Genomic DNA, 19,124 nt, shown 5'->3' with positions numbered 1-19,124 from the left:
AGAAATTATTACTGCTAATATTACTGCATTACTGCTATGTGCAGTGCTATCCGTAATGAGTCATGAGTCATGTTTAGCCATTTCATTACCCCTAACTACATAATAAAAACCTTAAACGAACAGTACCAGAGTTCATATGGAACTGGTGACCACCTTCTCAGCAGGGTCTCGGCACGGTTGTTTGGTCCGCACCCGAGTGCAATTGCTGTGTTCACACCTGCCCAAAAGATCCTGAGTTTGATTCAGTCAAACCAAACAAGTCAGGTGTGAATACACCCTAAAAGCCTGACCATGAATTCAAGGCAGTTTTCAATACGCTACATTACAGACATATCAAAACTGAAAAGGTACTGAGGTGTAATACCCAGCCTTAGTCCTGGTTCATTTATTGTTGATGGTTTGGCCTCAGCTGATATCAACCACACATGGATCAAATACCCAAACTGCTGTTATTTTGAGGCTGATGTGTGCGTTTCACGTTCATCCTTGATTGGAAAGTTCATGAGTGTGGATGGATATTAATTAAAAAGCATGTAAGTTTTGATCAGTGGCCATGTGTGTTATTCTGCAGTTGTCGGACATGTGTGGATTACAGCAAGAGAAATGGTTTCTATTACTTCCTGTGGTAGCAGAAGTTTTTTTGTGAGAGTTTTAAATGCAAATAAAAGTTTAATCAGTTCGTCTTGATCCACCTGCTGAGTTTGCTAGTGACCTAGTTGAAGATCTTTAGATATGCTCGTTCTCTATTTTGGATTTACTTCTCTTCCTGATAAATCTGATATAAAGAACTGACTTTGAACCAGTTTCTCCTGTACGTCCACAGAGAGCTAGAGGAGGTGTTCTCAAAACAAGAAGCAAGAAAAGTTAGATTGTGAGCAAAAGCTTGCTCTTCTGTAAGACTTCATTTAAAGTTAGGCTCAAGAAACGATGGAGTTTCTCACGACATGATGTTCTACAGCAATTTAAGTGCACATTGTCTGGATTTCACACTTGTGTCCCAGCTTTTAAAGAACAAGCACGTTTTGTTTTGTTTGAAAGAATATACTTAGCAATCACATTGTCTATCATGTTGTCCTGATGCAACTGATTTCTGCAGTAAAATGATGCATATTTCTAGTTTTAACATGATGTTAGCAACATGGGGATGATTGTTAGCAACATAGACAGGGGCTGTTAAAAGAGGTCTGAATAGATTAGAGCATAACAAACATAGCTGTGAAGTTCAGTTTATAATTCTATGTAAAATTGACATAAGTAATCTCAAGCTGTCACCAAACATGGATTCTTTAAAATAAATAAATAGATTCCAGCCACAGGATGATGCCACAGTCAAGTTGCAGGTTTTGTATGGCTAGATGTTCAGAAGGGGTGTTGTGCATTATGAGATTGAGAATTAGATTACAAGTTGAAAACACAATTCAGTGAGAGATACCCCAAAGTATATATTATCAAGATCCGCTATGTGTGAAATAATGTGTGCACCTGTAATCATTTCTCATAATGCTTCTGGATTTATCCTCCAGTACATTTGTGTGGCTTATGGGATGATAATGTCGGTTTGTTGATCAGTACACCATTTTGGTCCAGGCCAAAATAGATACCACAAATTACTACAACTAGTGGATGGATTACCATGAAGTTTGGTACAGACAGTGAAACAACGCTGGTGTGATCTCCTAACTTTTCATCCAGCACCACCATCAGACAAAATTTAAATTTATCCAGTACTTCGCAACACCTGCAAAACAAATGACATCCCAATCAGCCTCGGCTGTACTTTTACTGTTTAGTGCTAGTTATCAAATGTAAACATACTGATAAACAGAACAAAGGTGGTCAACATTACCGCTTAAGTCAGAATTTTGCTCAAAGCAGCACTCCAGAGCTGCTAGTACAGCTGTTAGCCTTCTTAGTCCCTATCCTCTGTGTCATCAGTGTTTCCCACAGATTGATACTGTGGCGGGGGGCAGTCGACTGTCACAGGTGTTACGCCGAGAATTGTATGATAATGCAGTAAAGTTCTGCTTTTAAACGCTATACTATTCTTTGTGGGGTTCATCTATAGTGATAAATGATATATTTTATGAACGTTAAGAATCGTTAATATATTATTACACTTAGTAAAAGTACCATTTCTTGAGATTCAGCAAAAACATGTGGCGTTAACCGCGTTCAAACAGCAAAGTGTCCTAAAAGGACCTTAAGAAGTGAATTGCATAATTCGGCAAAACAGATATTGTAGGCTACCTACCGAAATTTGCATCCACCTCTTTTCTCAGTTTAGGTGTCACGTCACTAGACCTCGTGGGAGCAAGGCCTGATCATTGTTATAAACTCACACTAAGCTCACGCAGTCTGCCAGATGTAGATTGTGTCTGACTTGACGGCTCTGTTTTTATTCCCCTATCTATCAAGTCTGCTAAAGTCAGCCAGTTATCTCGAGCACACCTGTAGACTACTAGTTATACAGCGTGGTAACTTCGACAGCTGTTTTCCAAAGTTAACATAGCTCTCCTTATTAGCTAGACTCCTTACATGCTTGCTAATAACTGTTCAAAAGATTAGAGTCCATTGTTTGTGAGAGAGAGAGAAAGAGAAAGAGAGAGCGACCTAGTGAGAGGATGTGCGCAGTGAATATGCGCTGCGCAGCGCTGCAATCAAGAGACATTTTAAAATGGGTCGCCAAATTTACTTGGGCGGCTGTTAATCTACCTGGGCACAAGTAAAGCCTATGTATATCTATCTATTATTTTGCCACCTGTGCTTTCAGATTTGATCTCCACTTTGTTTGTGCATGATGATTTGTGAAATCACCAGTGTAAAAGCGCAGACTTTTCACCACAGTTTTCCTCATCGTCGTCCTAAACACAGCATTCACCACTGTGGCCTGTCTGTGCCCCACCTCTCCTGTCCAGCTCACAACTCAACACAGAGCTGATCACGCAGCAGGGGAGTCATCCGCTCTGCTCTCTTGTTTCATCATAACAGTCAGACCGTGACATCGTGACAGGCCGGTTGGCAGGGTAGGAGTTGCTGTTAAGACTGTGACAGAGCTCTCTCTCTATTTCTACTGGTTTCACAGGGTGCCTTGACTAAATAATGCTAATATGTCATCCCCACAACTGCAGATGTGAAGTATTAGTATAGCCAAAAAGGACTTTAGCTTAGTAACTACTTTCTTCATAATAATAATTACAACAATAACTTAGTTATATAGCACCTTTTAAAAACAAAGTTACAAAGTGCTTTACAATAAAAAACAATAATACGAGTCAAAAAGATCCAAAACACAACATATAAAACAGGATAAATTATGCTTAATTGTAACATTTGTAATTTTTATGCATTTCAGTGCCTCTGCATTTCATACAGTACAGTTGTATATCTTAACTTTTGAGCTTTATGACAACTTGTCTAATTATTAATAATTTTATGGTTGCCCTTTCAACAGCACAGACCTGCTCTCTGGCCTTCATGCAAATTCAGAACAGCTTATGTATATACCTATCTCAGGGTCACATCCAACCTTCATAGCACAGTTTAAGATTGTTGTAATCTGCCATTATTGAGCCCACACCCTGCCAGTCTTTTGCTGGAGCCTACTGAAGGAATTTGCATTATTTAAATTGGAGCCTCTTTTATTATCTGCACCACTAAACCAAAATCAGGAAACTTTCTCTCATTCTATCTTCTACAGCCCCCCTCCCCTTTGGTCTTCCATGTCCACACTTAGTCAAAATAAGCAAATAAGCTTTTCCAGCGTCCGTTTCCAGAGTGCATAAATCTGAAAACTTCAGCTGCGCTTTTTATAAAACTGAGCTTTTGTAAATCACTGAGGGTTGCCTTTGGGGCTGTGTGGCAGTAAAGTTAAGATGACAATTTTCTGTCTCCTCTGTGATCACTCATTTTTACGTAATGTCAGTATAGCAGATCACAGAAATGTCTCACTGCAGCAGCTCAGGAGCAGCATTATGACCCGCAGATGTCTGTGAAGATTCTCAGTCATCCAGGTCTTACTTATCCAACGAAGAAACCCAGCTGAGTTTCCCTGCTAGTCATTTCAGAACTAAAGAAGTCTCTTGGATGAGGGATGAAACGTCTTCTAGTATCTTCAACCATGTCCAGTTGCCCTTGATTTAAACCTTCGTTGGATTATGACCCACACTCATCATTTTATGCTCATTCAGGTGTCAGACAACAGAAACAAAAAAATAATAATCATAGCAACAAAGTCTTAAGTCCATCTGTAATAAAACACAGTATAGATAATTACAGAGAGTAGGGCTGACTCAGAACAGACATTTAACCAACTGAAACTCAGACTAACCGAACTGAATCAGTCATTCTTCTGACCTGATGCACCAGATCCTTTGATGCACAAAATAATAAATACAACCAAAACTTTCTTTTGTTTAGGCATTTTATTGTAGTCAGATGATTGTATGACCTGTCAATTAGGATGAAAATTGTTCTTCAGCATTTAAAAAAATATCATGACTAATAACTTCATTAATAATATCTAGTATGGGCTGCTTTTACAGAGGCATTCACATTTCTCAGTGTATAATCTCAATTTGAAATGAAACTCTCTTATCTCTGATTGTTCATATCACCAGTTCCACCAAAGTCTGATCAATAAACACCTCACACACTGTCCACACCACAGCATCTACAGCGCTGTTTATAAACAGCAGCAGCAGCCCACCTACTCCACCCCTTTTGTCTCTCTCTCTCTCTCTCCCTCCTCTCTGTCCCTCTGGCCCGCTGCTCTGTCTGAGCCATTCAAGCAAAGCATCACAGGATTATCCCTCACTCATTGAGAAACACACACACACACACACACAGTCTTTTTCCTACACAGTGCTCCGGGCAGGAAGATCTCAGATCACAGATTAGTGCTCCTCTTCCCCTGCTCTGCACGCTGATGCTCCGTCAAGTCAGAGAGGACGCAAAAATAAACGAACGGGAGGGGAGAAGAGGAGGACAGGGGCTGACTGTTCAAGGAGCCCACGTGTCTCTTTTCTCCTAGCTGAAGCTTTAGCCGCTGTTAATGGAGGACTGGGGGTAAGCTTTTGTTGCTTTGGCGGGGGGCTGTGTGCTTCCCTCTCTCCGGTTGTATTGCCGGGCTTTGTCTTGGGGTTTGACATGTTGATGCTGCCGGCTTGCCGTGCTGCGAGTTGTGGTGCTTTTTTGGTGCCTGTGCACTTGCTTTAGAGGGATGGGGGTCCCCACAGCTCTTTTAGTCTCATTGCTTGTTTGTGAGGATGGATCCTTGACTGAGGCTGCAGGTCGTACTGATGAAAGAGGAGAAAGATTGAGGAATGAATCAAAGCAGTGTAATGTTGACTAGTAAAATCTGGAGGGTGCTGCCAATGTATGGGTTTTTGTGTGTGTGTGTTGTTTGTCTACAATGAATAACTCACTAGATAGTATGCTCTAAATTAGAAATACAGTCTGATACATTTCATTATTTCCTTAAATTAATCTCTACTTGTTTGCTTTGATAAAAAAAAATTGGAAGAAGCTAGTCTGTGTTTGTTTTCCTACGGTGTGATCTGCCTTTCTGTGAGCCAAGCAAAGGGCTATCCTGAACAAAAGCCCCCTCTCTGCATGCAGCTAATGGATTAACCAAGCATGATAAACACCCACTCATGCCGTGCTCCACGCTGTATCCGGCCAAGGCAATTGTTTTGCCCAAAGCTTTTGGGTTAGAAACTCCCCTCGATTAACTGGATTTTGGAGTCTCCTCGCCTCCCGCTCTCGTTTCATCTCCATCCTTCATTGTCAAAAGTGTTGCTCCATCCATTAGGCCATCGTTGACCCAAATACCCATGCAGCTTCCACCCCTCCCCCTGACCTCCTATCAAAACACATCACTGCTCCTTCTCTTTCTATTGTGTCTTTTCTGCATTTGATCCTTCTTCATGAACAGCTATGGCTTTGTGAGATGTTTTGTTAATTACGAGACAATCATCTAACCATCAGTTTCTAATCAGTCAGTGGACTCAGTTAGAGGAGAAGAAAGAAACGTAAATATACACTACATAAATAGTGCCAACCTGGAACAGTCTCTTGATGTGTCATAAACATGTGTGACAAATCAAGACTATCCATACTCTGTCCAAAGGTAAGTTAACAAAATCTGCCTACCATCACCTCTAAAGCACACTAATTACACGTTATGTCTTGTAGGTGTAATAGTATAATACAAGTTTTGGTTTAGGTTTAAATGACCTGCAGAGACTCTAGTAAGTTATTGCTTCCTGCCTTGAGATAGCTGGGCACAAAAGCCCCAATACAACTACAACTTTCTATTTTAAATATTGTTTTTTGTACAAATTCATTTTTAGAGGTGCTGGTAGGCACATTTTGTTACTTTTAGGCAGAGCCAGGCTAGCTGTTTCCCCCTGTTTCCAGTCATTGTGCTAAGCTAAGCTAACTGGCTGCTGGTTGCAGCTTCGTAATTAGGGGAGAGCCGGGACGAATGACACGCAGGATGTGAGTGTGGTGGAAATTGTATCTTGCTGGTGAGGGATTAAGCAAATAATTGAGTAATAACCAACCGTTGTCTTTGAAGAATTTATTAACAAAAGAGAACAACAGAGAAGTACTAAAACACATATACAGCTGGACCAGAGACCTGCTGCCTAGGGCAGCTTCGGGCGTCTGGCCCCGAGCAGAGGGATGCATAATCATTTACACAGTTTCTATGTTTTGGAGACACAGAGAGGACAAGGAGAGGAGAGGAACAAGAGGGGGAAAACACCAAAACAATCTCACAGCTCTGACCTAAACCCTAGTAAATGTGGACGGACTAACATAAGGAGGATACAAGAAGGAAAGGTTAAGGATATAATATTTACATTTATTCATTTATCTGATGTTTTTATCCAAAGCAACTTACAATCGCTATACATGTCAGAGGTCGCACACCTCTGGAGCAACTAGGGGTTAAGTGTCTTGCTCAGGGACACATTGGTGGATGTGTCACAGTGGGGGATCTCACACCAAAGGCAGGCGTCTTATCCATTGTGCCATTGTATAAAAACACAATACATATATACCTATAAGACATAAAAATAATAGTAAAATTATAGTAATAATAATAATGGTAAGAGTAAGAGGACACAATTTTCTGCCATAACAGTAAGTAACACAGCCATTTTCTCCAAGCCCATACAAGCCTGATATGTCAAACTACATCAGCACAAACAGTACGCAATACTTACCAGAACTGAAAAAAAAATGTCACACTTTCCTTAGATACGAGTTATACCAAAGAAACTGTTTTCAACCACGCAAAGTAAATTCACTCCCTCTCTCTGTCTTTCTCTCTTGCCCTCTGTCTCTCTCTCTCTCTCTCTCACCCCCAACTGGTCGAGGCAGATGGCCGCCCACCCTAAGCCATGGTTCTGCTCGAGGTTTCTGCCTCTTAAAAGGAAGTTTTTCCTTGCCTCTGTCGCCTAGTGCTTGCTCTCTGTGGGAATTATTGGGTTTCTGTAAACATCACAGAGTACGGTCTAGACCTGCTCTTTTATGAAAATGGCTCTGAGATAACTGTTGTCGTGATTTGGTGCTATATAAATAAAATTGAATTGAATTGTTAATTTTCTTTAATCTCAACATGTGTTTATTGTCATTGCCATCATCATGAGCATGGCTGTTATGATCATTTGACAGATTATTTGGTATTTTAACACATCCTGAAATTTACCATGACAAGAGTTATTTAGTATAGAGGCAAGTCAAGTTAAAGAGTCAGGAGTCATTGTCGGGACGATTAAAACACTTGTTTCTTACGTCCCTCTACAGTAAGAGTTTATGCTCTCACACTGTGTGTGAGACGGGAAGTGATTGGTTGACCGTCTTTTATAATAAATTATATTTAAATGTAAATCACTCAATATGATTTGAAGCAGGAACTTAGGTATAATCCTCATTTAAGGTTGATTTAGGTCTGAAAAAAATTATCCAAATTTGCATTCATTGTTTGGCCATATGTTCTAAAAATAGAAATTTAATATATTTTTAAGCCATAAAATGTTTGCAATTACATATTAAGAAAGACAATGTCAGACATTTTAAATAAAAACGTGAATTACATAAACAATTTGAATTTATACTGTTGTGTTTCTTCTGTCCAGACCGTTTGGGACAGAAGAAACAATGCACAACTTTAATTATACTGAAGTCCACATTCCAAAATTCCACATTTGTACAAAATAATATCTGGTATTGATCACACACATTGTTACACTGGCTGTTTTATGAAGCACTGTGGCAGAAATGACCTCGCTTATCATATGCATCATTACAACATTATCAAATGCTTTCCCAGTATCATCTGTTGATATTTTGTATTCCAGCAGAGGCGGAGGTGAAACTTGCTTATAGCTGCAGCTGACATTTCACTGCACTGATAACAGTACTTTCAAATAACCGTCCTTGTTGTTTTGTTGTCATCTCATGTTTGTCATCCAGTTCATTTGCATCCTCACTTTGCATCTTATCTTGATCTGCATTTCTGCTGGTAGGTTGCTTGGTTTGTGTGTTTTTGTTTGTGGCTCACCTGCACATATTCATATGCTACTTTTCATTTTTGTGTAATGCATTTTTTAAAATCTCTGTGTTGTTTTTGCTTCTGTAATTTATGCTTGTGCAAAAATCTGAAGTAAGCAAAATATCTGGGCTTTTCTTATGATATCATAGTGGAGCTTGATTAAAATGTCAGATGACCTCATGTGCAGGTGGGAAGTTCTGAAATCCAAGACTTAAAGGAAAACGGTGGTATTTCTCAACCTGGAGCTTATTCTCATAATTGTGTCCATTCTGACTATGGGTCATGCTAGCTAGTGAGTGCAGTGTTAGCATTAAGGCCACAATTATCAGCATCTATGAGTTCATTTTGAGCATTTGATTGAACAATATGTAATTTGTTAGTACTGGCTAAATACCAGTTAGATTATTTAATATAAGCCCATCTTGAATGACAAAAACGCAAAACCAAAATCAAACCAGTTTTTGAAAAATAACATAAATGACCATTTTTTGAATTAAAATCTAAAATAACATTTTTAAAATTTTCGCTTATATTGTTGAATGATGAAAGGTTAAAAGATATACGGTCAAAGTCAGGAATTGGAGACTATAAAAGATGTTATTACAAGAACAGAGGCTTTCTTTGATTAGGTTTTATGATACTGATGAACAGTACACGTCATTGGCAGTGGATAATTACCTCTTACTTAGAGCCCATCATAATTTTAGTGCGCTGTGTGAATTTACAGTGTAGGCACTTTTGAAATTGCAGTTTGGGCTGTGAACTGAACCTGAACTGGTGGAGGTGAGCGTGGAACTGATGAGGCTGCAGCAGCGCCAGATAATGTTCGTGTTTTCACTCTGTCTCTGTCTTCGCTCACTTATTACGCTGATGGTCTGCAGTCAATTAGACATACACTCACTGGCTACTTATTCTCACTCTTTGTGGTTGTTCTGTCTCTTTGTGGTCATTTTGTTTCTCTGTTATCACTTTCATCCCTGTAGTTGTTTTGCTCCGTAGTCATTTTGTGTCTCTTTGTAGCTGTTTGGCATCTCTTAGTGGTCAATCATTTTGATTCTCATTCTTCTCTCACTTTGGCAGTCATGTTGTGCCCTAATTTCAACACGAGTGTCATCATTAGCAATCACGTCACAGCTATTAATCACAGAAGCATGAGGTCTTCCGGCGACACCTTGGGATAATGTTAGTTGACTAGAATGAGGGAATCTGCAGTTTGGCTACAGGTTTCTACAAGAAGCTGGGTGAGTCAATGCCGCTGAAAATGACTAGCCAGTCATTAAATCTGTTGACAGAGTCAGAGAGAGAAAGATTGAAAGGAAGGACAACCGGAAGGTTATGATTGTGGCTTTCTAAGTACCCGAGCCTACCGGATATCAGTGTGTGGAAAGTATTGTGTAAAGTCGAATACTCTGCTGGTGAACTTTTGATTTCCCCTGATGGTAATCATGGTTTGGACTTTGTATACATGTGTATTAGTATTATCTAGACTATCAGTTTGCAAATATCATCATTCCCATTGAAGATTACAGTTATTTATCAAGCAAAAATACTAAATTTAATACAGATTTCTCTGTTTTATATTGTTGTTTATTGACTGTCATCATGTTTTAGACTGTTGGACACACAATAAAGCAATATGAAGATGATGATGAAGATTGGGCTCTTGAACATTATGAGGGGCATTTATTAATATTTTATAGACTGACTAAATCCAAAAAATAATCAAGAGATTAATCAGCTATCAAATGAGGTAGTTGCACCAAAGCTGAAACAGTTTATGGATAGTTAATCTCTATAAACAGATATCTGCATGTGAATGCAGAATCTGTGGGGAAGGGTAGTTTGCTTGTAGTCCAAGAGTAGCATTGATCTAATATGTTTTAGCGTGATTTGGTTGCATGCAGGGTTTTGAGATCACTAATCAGACTGTAAACAGCTGACTCACGGAAGAGGAAGTCTTGGCCCGAATATCCGTTATTTGGATATCTGCTGGCTACATTGGAAGCATTGACTGCTGGTAAATGAATCGGCTGCTATTTTTATTATCAGTGAATTGAAAAGTCATTTATTTCAAACAAAAATGCCATAAAGACATTTTTTTTGTTCTAGCCTCTCAACAATGAATATGCCACATTTGTGACTCTACTTGTTCTTTAATAAGCAGCTTAGCTTAATTCTGTGTCGTTAATAATCTCATGTATCCCTCTGTTAGCACTGCTCACAGTCACTGTGTTTACACTTCTCTGTGCTCGTCTTCTCTTAACAGTGCATGAGGAGCGTTACTCTGCTGCAAACCGCCACAGCCTAAAGCCATCCTGCCAAATCTGGGACCATGTCTGGAGCCTACGACGAGTCCGCCAGCCAGGAGGAGGCCACAGACAGTTTCTGGGAGGTGAGACAGAATGAAAAAATCTTTGACAGATTAAACCTAACTGGGAACTGATCAGATCTGGGTCCTCGTTTATCAACTGCGCGATAAGGCACAGATTCACACATAGACGCATGAGCTGATGTCTTACCAGTAGTGTTTAATCTGAGCACCTGCCGCTTCATACGCAGATCTCTGAGCCAGCGCAGATTTTGGTGCCATTATTTATCTGATAAATCTGTTATGCAACTGTTAAGTGCAACAATTAAAACTACTACTACTTTGGTCCAGCCTGTAATGTGGTTGCTCTCTCAGTGCAGCCATCAGGGATTTCTCACCAACAGCTGGCAGTATATTTTCATCTAAGGATGACACTAAAGTGGCACTCTGCCTCCTCCTGTGGCCAAGATATCTCTTTTGTGAACTGCAGTTGTTTTTTCCCAGCACTCTCAGGTCTTTTTCACCTCTGTTATAGCTCTAATGAGAGATGTCACTGCAATTTGTCACCACCTGCTGTCTTTTTGTTCTTTGACATGCCACATGTGGAATTGCCAAATTAAATATTTTAGTTTAGCCGAACCATATTGTCTGTATCGCACCCTCTTTGTCTTTGTCTTCCTTTTCGTGCTCACTTGCTAAGACTTTTATAACGGGCAGTGAAATTTCTCCTTGTTCATGTCACATCAGTTGTACATTTGACTTTTTTGAATTAAATATCCACTTTCTTGTGCATACAGGCAGTTTTTCTGCACCTACTTTGGTAAGCTTTTACAAATGAGGCCTGTGCCTTTGAGCTTGAAGTGCTTGAACTGGCTTCTACATAATTAGGGTTTTGATCTTGTTAAAGGCATTTTACTGAATCTGTCTCCAGTCATTACACACATCGCTGAACAGGTTTTCCAGTGTGCTCCTTCTGTCTCCTGTTTGAAGATAGGAATAGCGTCAACTGAATGTTAAGGTTAACCAAATCACAAAAATCCAAATGATTTGACTGAAAATAGTACTAAATTGAAACTAAACTGATCTTATAAGGTTTTGCGGTGATTGCAAAAAATTCTGGTACTCCTTGTACTGTTACTGTCCTTGACATGTAAATAACAAACATAAACATTTATAATAATAGTATCTGATGAAAGGTTACTAGATGGATGATAAAAGGGCTGCAAGTAACAAAAACATTCATGATCAATTATATTATTATATTAATATTATTTTTTTAATCAGTTCATTGTTTGGTCTGAAAATAGGGTTAGTTACCTAGAGCTAAAGATGAATGATGTCATGTTGCTTGTTTTGTCTGACCAATAGTCCAAAACCCCAAAATATCCAGATTACTCTCACAGAAGACAAAGAGAAGCAGTAAATCGTCACTACTCAGAAGCTGAAACTAGGGAATGTTTGTCCCGTTTGCCTGCACCGATTTTACCAATCATATAAAAAAGCAGTGGTAGATTATTATTATGTTGACTGAATAATTGATATATTGTTACATACAACAGTATGCTGTACTGGGTTGTTGTGTATGACAGATGGACTTGAGACAGAAAAGACGTATTGTCACTTCATACATTCGGTGTTTATAATCCATTTCTTCTTGGACTTGGCTATGTTGGATCCTCATTGTGTCTCTTCAGCCGGGTAGTGCATTCAGGAATCAGCTGGAGCAGCTAAATGTGCCTGTTTCTAGCACACAGCCACTATATCACAGTCACTCGTTGCATTACAGTAGAGCTGCTGCAGTGCTGCCTGCTGATCGCTGACTCGGCTGGCTGCTGCTGAAGCAGAGGGCTGGCGTAGAATACAGTCACTTGTCCCCTGGCTGCTTTCATTCAGTCCACATTTAGATTTGTCGAGTGTAATTTTCAGGGTGAGAGGTATAGGTAAACATCTATTACACAGTCAGCAAAGATGCTGTCCTTTTTTCTGTCACAAAGGTGTGAAGTGAATGCATTAAGCTGTGTTTAGCCTTTCTCTCTTTCTCACTCTGGACAAAGCTAACAGTTCTCTGGGAGGCTGCTGCTCCTGCGTTGATGGAGAGTTGTAAATTATCATTCATTATCAGTCATTAGCCCACCCTCTGCTTTCATTGCTGAACTCCACACACATCAGCAGTCTTTTCCATGCTGTTCCCTCCTACCTATTCAGCCTGCGATGAGAGTCCCTTTTAAAGATGGCACCTCACACACTGATCCTTGTAACAGCAATAAAGTATACAGCTGTTTTCTAAGTAAGATAATACTGAGAGAAGAAAATGTCCATCTTCCCTAATCAAAAAAAACAACAGATTATCTTTGTTCACCTTAATGAAATTCAGAGAATGTGCTCTTCTCTAACCAGGAAGTGAAGAATCACATAAACAGCAGTGGCTGACTGGAATAGTTCAACATTTTGAGGAAAAAGATGTATTTGCTTTCTTGACAAGAGTTTGATGAGAAGGTTGATACGACTCCCATATTTGTCCGTTAAGTATAAAGCTACAGCCAGCAAGCAGCTGGTTAACTTAGCTTAGGATGAAGACTGGAAGTCGTTTACCCTAAACAAGAAAGCAACTAAGCTTATGTCCCGTAATGTCAACCTATTCCTTTAATACATTTGATTTGAGGAGCGATAACAGTAAATCAATGCCTGACCCCAAATTAATTGCCAGGGCAGGCCCAGAAAAAAACCCAACAATTTCAAAAATGTCAGAAAAATATGTGACCTAAGACAATTGTTTTTATTCAAGGTTGGGAACTACAAACGTACGGTTAAGCGAATTGACGATGGTCACCGGCTCTGCAATGACCTGATGAACTGCATCCAGGAGCGTGCCAAAATTGAGAAAGCCTACGCACAGCAGCTGACTGAGTGGTCCAAGAGATGGAGACAGCTGGTAGACAAAGGTAAGCGGTGTTTCACACTCATGTTGTCTTTTTTAGTAACATACCTGTTTTTTTGCTATACTGCGTCACCTATTTACTCACACTTCATTCCTCCACCAGGGCCCCAGTACGGCACAGTAGAGCGAGCTTGGGTGGCAGTGATGACGGAGGCGGAGAAGGTGAGCGAGCTTCACCAGGAAGTGAAAAACAACCTGATCAATGAGGACTTTGAGAAGGTGAAGAACTGGCAGAAAGACTCGTACCACAAACAGATGATGGGAGGATTCAAGGAAACCAAAGAGGCAGACGAGGGCTTCAAGAAGGCCCAAAAACCCTGGGCCAAAAAGCTAAAAGAGGTGAGGTAGTGGGTTTGGGTTTTTTTCGCACATACATTCATGTGCAACCAAGTGGAAGGGTTTTTAGATATTGAACTAATTTTAAAGGGCCAGTTCACACAAATTACAAAAAAAGTTTTTAAAAGTTAAAAGGTAAGCAGGATGTTGTTTGCTTGCGGCTGTTGAGTTTTTGAGGTCTAATTTTTCAGTGATGTGAGCATAGGGGTGTATATATTTTCTGGAATTTGTGGGAATGGACCTTTTTGATATCCACATCACTTAAATGATTCAAGTCATTTTTCTACAAGTAAGAGAACTGAGAGAACTAGTAAAGATAATTGACTGTAGTTGCTATCCGTTGCAGTAACTTATCATGAAACACTTTAATAAAGAATTCACCATTTACTTTAGAATATGATACTCTGTCATCTTTATTTTAGAGGTGAAACAATTTGTCGATCAACAAAAAAATTATTATTAACTATTCTGATTTTCTGATCAGTTTATCATTAAAATCACTTTTTCAAGCAAAAATGCCAGACATTCTCTAGTTTTAAAGTAGTTGCAGCCCTACTTTGTTTGTGGCAATTAGCATGCTTATGTACATATCTCATATGTGCAGATTTACCCAGCGTACATGTCTGTCATCTTGTATCTTTAGCTTGAGGCTGCCAAGAAGTCCTTCCACATGGCCTGCAAAGAGGAGAAGCTGGCATCCAGCAGAGAGGCCAACGGTAAGGGAGAGGCCTCAGTGACAGCTGATCAGCAGAAGAAACTGCACGAGAAAGTGGAAAAGTGCAAACAAGACACACAGAAGGTGAGAGCATCAGGTGCTGCAGCTCCAACTGGCCTGTGGGGTCATCATTATGCAACTGTTTTTTCACAATCAAGCCAAAAGCAACTCACGGCCTATTTTAAGTGCTAGAGTTGGTTTCTCCTGGCCATTTGTTTTAAAGGCATCCTAGCTGTACTCAATGTAGCATTGGTAATGCTTGGTAATCACCTCCCCCTCACTACTGTCTCTCCCTGACTACTGCAATATGATCTGTTATGCACTAAAGTGGACTCTGGCTGCATAGACCTTCACATTCTTTAACCAAGATTCTTTTTTGTCCTTTTGCCACATTTATTGTCCTTTCAAGGTTAATATGATTCACACATGACAACAGAACTGAAAAACAGGAACATGTGGACTTTAATATTAGTCATCCTGCATCAGTGAGATATCACATAAAAAACTATTTCAGGCTGTTAAGAGTTTGTTGCTTGCGTGTGTGTGTGTGTTACAACTTAGGCCAAGGAGAAGTATGAGAAGGCTCTAGATGAGCTGAGTAAGTGCACCCCACAGTACATGGAAAGCATGGAGCAGGTGTTCGCCCAGTGCCAGCAGTTTGAAGAGAAAAGGCTGAGCTTCCTCAGGGAGGTCCTGTTAGACGTCAAGTGTCACCTCAACCTCACAGAAGACCAAAGGTTTGAGACGTTTGAAACAGTTAATGTGACGAGACACAGTCATCAACTAATCATGACTACATACACTTAATGCTTGCCGTCTTTTCACAGTTATGCTACAGTGTACACAGAACTTGAACACACCATCACATCGGCCAGCGCGCAGGAAGATCTGAAGTGGTTCAGCAACACCCACGGCCCTGGCATGCATATGAACTGGCCACAGTTTGAGGTACAGAAATACCATAACAAGCTGTCTGTCAAATCATTGAAGGAATACTTTGACATTTTGGAAAAAACACTTAATCACATCATGTCTGTACGCTAATTATGAGGCAACAGCCAGCAGCTGGTTAGCTTAGCTTAGCATAGCATATAGACTGGAAGCAGGAGGAAACAGCTAGCCTGGCTCTGTCCAAAGGTAATAAAACCCATTATTGCTAACTTATTAACATTTTATATCTTGTTTGTTTAATCTGTGCAAAGATGCAGGAGCAAGTACTTCCTCAAGTCTCCACTGGTTGCCTGAATAATCGCTGCAATTAATAGACTACTGGAAGTAAAATAAGCATATTTCCCAAAATGTTGAACTATTCCCTTAACCTTACATTTTGATCCATCCTAGATTAACAGTAGCAATGAAGACAAAAATTACAGAGAAATATAATATATAATAATTTCGACCATTTTGCAAAGCAGTAGTGTCAAAAGTTATAGAATATTTAAGCAGTGTCAAGCTGTGATGAGCATCATGTTGAGTAGTAGTATGTTTTGCCTCGTGTTTTGCAGGAATACAACCCCGACCTTACCCATAGCATTGCTAAGAAAGAAAAGTCAAAGAAAAGTAATGATGGAGTCGTGCTGACTAACGTCACAGCAGCAGTAGACCACGCTCAAACTGGAGACAGGGGAAGGTAAGAATAAGAATAAGAATAAGCTGATACATTTAACATTTTTATCTTATTTAAAAGATGGTCTTCTCCAGATAAGAGATAATTTCCTAAATGTATATTGTAACATTTCCAATAGCCAGCATCTGATCAATATTTAATAGTTTGTTGGTATTCATCTTTTTGTATGCAATTTAGATTTATTTACAAGTGTTTCATAAATCTTTTAAAAAATGAATCTTTTCACAACTACAACTACACAAATTCTAGTTGTAGAAATAATAGTTGTGTTAATAGTAAAAGTAGCAATAGCAGCAGTTATATGAGCAGTCGAACATACACACTGGCAGTAATAATCACAGCAGAGGTAGCATTAGAACATCATGACATTTTGCTGGTTGGACTGAAAATGAATGTTCTGCTCAAATGTGTATATGTTCAGTGTCAGCAGCTACGAGAAGAACCAGGCGTACACGGCCTCCACAGAGTGGTCGGACGAGGACCAGACAGCCCCGAACTCAGGCAACGACACCAACGGAGGGGCGAACCCCTTCGATGAAGATGTGGGAAAAGGTGTGAGGGTGAGAGCGCTGTACGACTATGACGGCCAAGAGCAGGACGAGCTTAGCTTCAGAGCAGGTGAGCGCGACACCTGGTGACTCCTACCCTAACTGGGAGGTCACAGGGTTGATACCAAAAGTCTTTTGACAAAACAGTGAATATTTGCCAGCAAAGTTACCCCCCAAGCTAGACACTATTTTACTGATGAATGCAAGTACAGTTCCTGCTGGTGTACTGTTAGTTTGTTACATGATCTTTTGAGGATCTCCAATGAGCTTTGTACCACACATTTTTTGTATTATGTGAGCTCACCAAAGTACATTCCTCTTAACTATGTTGAAATGACAATAAATCATTGAATATTTGAATTGACAGTAATCCGGTTGCATTGCAAAAAACATTCTGTCGTTCATGATCACTGTAAGCAAATGTAGTCGCTGTGAGAAGAAGAACATCAAGCGGCACTAGATACAAACAGAAGTTGTGTAAGTTGCTATGCCAACCAGCTGCTGACTGTAGCCTTACATTATTGCCCACCAACCTTAAAAGTGGATAATGCTCAGGAAGTGGATTTAAAAATGTTAAAAATGTTCACAGCTGCTGTCTTCCATTCAAATCATGGGTTTTTGGTGGAGGATTCCTTTAATGTTCTTGCTGACAGCTATTGGATCCACTTTAACATGAACTCTGTGTTACATTAATTAGAATTGTTTTACATAATCTCCTCTGTTCTGTCTCCTTTCATTGAAAAAGGGGATGAGCTGACGAAGCTGGAGGATGAGGATGAACAAGGCTGGTGTAAAGGTTGTCTAGACGACGGCACGCTGGGTCTTTACCCGGCCAATTACGTGGAGCCCATCTAACTGTTCCAGCTAAGTAATGTATCGTCGGAGGGTGAACCCAGACTGAACCGTCCAGTCATAAATGCACATTGCCAGAGACTTGAAAGCAAAGCTTCCTCTTCCTCCCGGGCACAGTGAACTTTCTTCATCTCAGCACTCATCACAGAGAAGACTTTACTGAATCTGTTCAGGATCACATCATCTCCAAATACTGCAACCGAAGCAAAATATTTTCTAGTCTCTTTTGTGTGTAGCTGTGTTTGATTTCAGATGTGATGCTAACATGTCATATAATACATTCTCTCATCATAATATTGATATGGTATTGTCACTTGTGCCTGGATAGCGAGAATGAGCTATGCATTGTGCATTTCATGTATATATTTTAATCCTTTTTTTTTACAGTCTGGAGGCTTGTACAGTTTTTTTCTCATTGAATACAGTGTTTTCTTTTCTTTCTACAAGTTTAGCATTACAGGAATAGTTTTACATTTTGGGAAACTGCGCCTGGGAGTTAGATGAGAAGATGGATACCACTCTAATGTAAATATGAAGCTCCAGCTAGGACCAGGTTAGCCTAGCTTAGCATAAAGAGTGGAAATAGGGGGAAACAGCTAGCCTGGCTCTGTCTGAAGGTCGGGCACAGTTGTCTTTTATTAATCTGTACGGAAAGTGGAAAGAATGATATGCTGCAGTTTTGGAAGTTATTGCCCCTGGCCAAGCCAAAGCTACAGCACAAAACCCACCAAAAAAACACAATTTGTCATTTTCTGGTACAGATGAAACAAACAAGATACAAGGGGTTTAGAAAGAGACCCAGGGTAGCTTCTTTCGCTCTGCTTTGTGTCGTTATGCTAAGCTTAGCTAAGCAGCTGCTGGGTCTAGCTTTAAATTTACTGTACAGACATGAGAGTGGTGTTGATCTTCTCATCTAACTCTCTCCAAGACAGCAAATAAGCGTATTTCCCAAAATGTCAAACTATTGTGTATAGTTTTTTTTCTCCTGTACTCCACAGCATCTCACTGAATTAGCATTTTAAAACGAGATAAAAGTCACTGAACAGAGCTTTTCTTTGAAATGGAAATATTTACGTTATCAAATAGTGCAAGGATTGTTTACAATAACCCCCACTGTCGTGCTGACCAGCGGAGGTGTGGATGTCTTCAGTGTTAGAAAAACACTTGACACCCACTGACCCACTCGTCTCTAACAAGGTGCCTGTTATAACTATTACCTGTCATTTCATTTCTTCTTCTG

General features: G+C 39.9%; 1 protein-coding gene across 3 annotated transcripts in view; it reads left to right on the top strand.

The window, feature by feature from the left end:
* The window catches only part of pacsin1b (protein kinase C and casein kinase substrate in neurons 1b), a 31,058-nt gene extending 12,718 nt beyond the window's left edge, over positions 1-18,340 (top strand). For 2 of the 3 annotated variants that reach the window (XM_038695505.1, XM_038695502.1), the window contains 9 exons: positions 10,827-10,952; positions 13,654-13,810; positions 13,910-14,145; positions 14,786-14,941; positions 15,419-15,594; positions 15,685-15,805; positions 16,363-16,487; positions 16,906-17,102; positions 17,778-18,340. In XM_038695505.1, coding sequence (XP_038551433.1) covers positions 10,893-10,952; positions 13,654-13,810; positions 13,910-14,145; positions 14,786-14,941; positions 15,419-15,594; positions 15,685-15,805; positions 16,363-16,487; positions 16,906-17,102; positions 17,778-17,887 — 1,338 coding nt within the window. In that variant the 5' untranslated portion in view covers positions 10,827-10,892 and the 3' untranslated portion in view covers positions 17,888-18,340. Of the gene's footprint in view, positions 1-4,810; positions 5,065-10,826; positions 10,953-13,653; positions 13,811-13,909; positions 14,146-14,785; positions 14,942-15,418; positions 15,595-15,684; positions 15,806-16,362; positions 16,488-16,905; positions 17,103-17,777 lie in introns of those variants that run through there. The other variant, XM_038695504.1, reaches the window with a different exon arrangement.
* The last annotated feature ends 784 nt before the right edge of the window (positions 18,341-19,124 follow it).

This window comes from Micropterus salmoides, unplaced genomic scaffold, assembly GCF_014851395.1.
Source record: "Micropterus salmoides isolate LMB-PRFRI ecotype aquatic unplaced genomic scaffold, ASM1485139v1 Ms_hic_scaffold_4, whole genome shotgun sequence".
NCBI lineage: Eukaryota > Metazoa > Chordata > Actinopteri > Centrarchiformes > Centrarchidae > Micropterus > Micropterus salmoides.
This window is presented reverse-complemented; position numbering and strand designations above follow the sequence as displayed.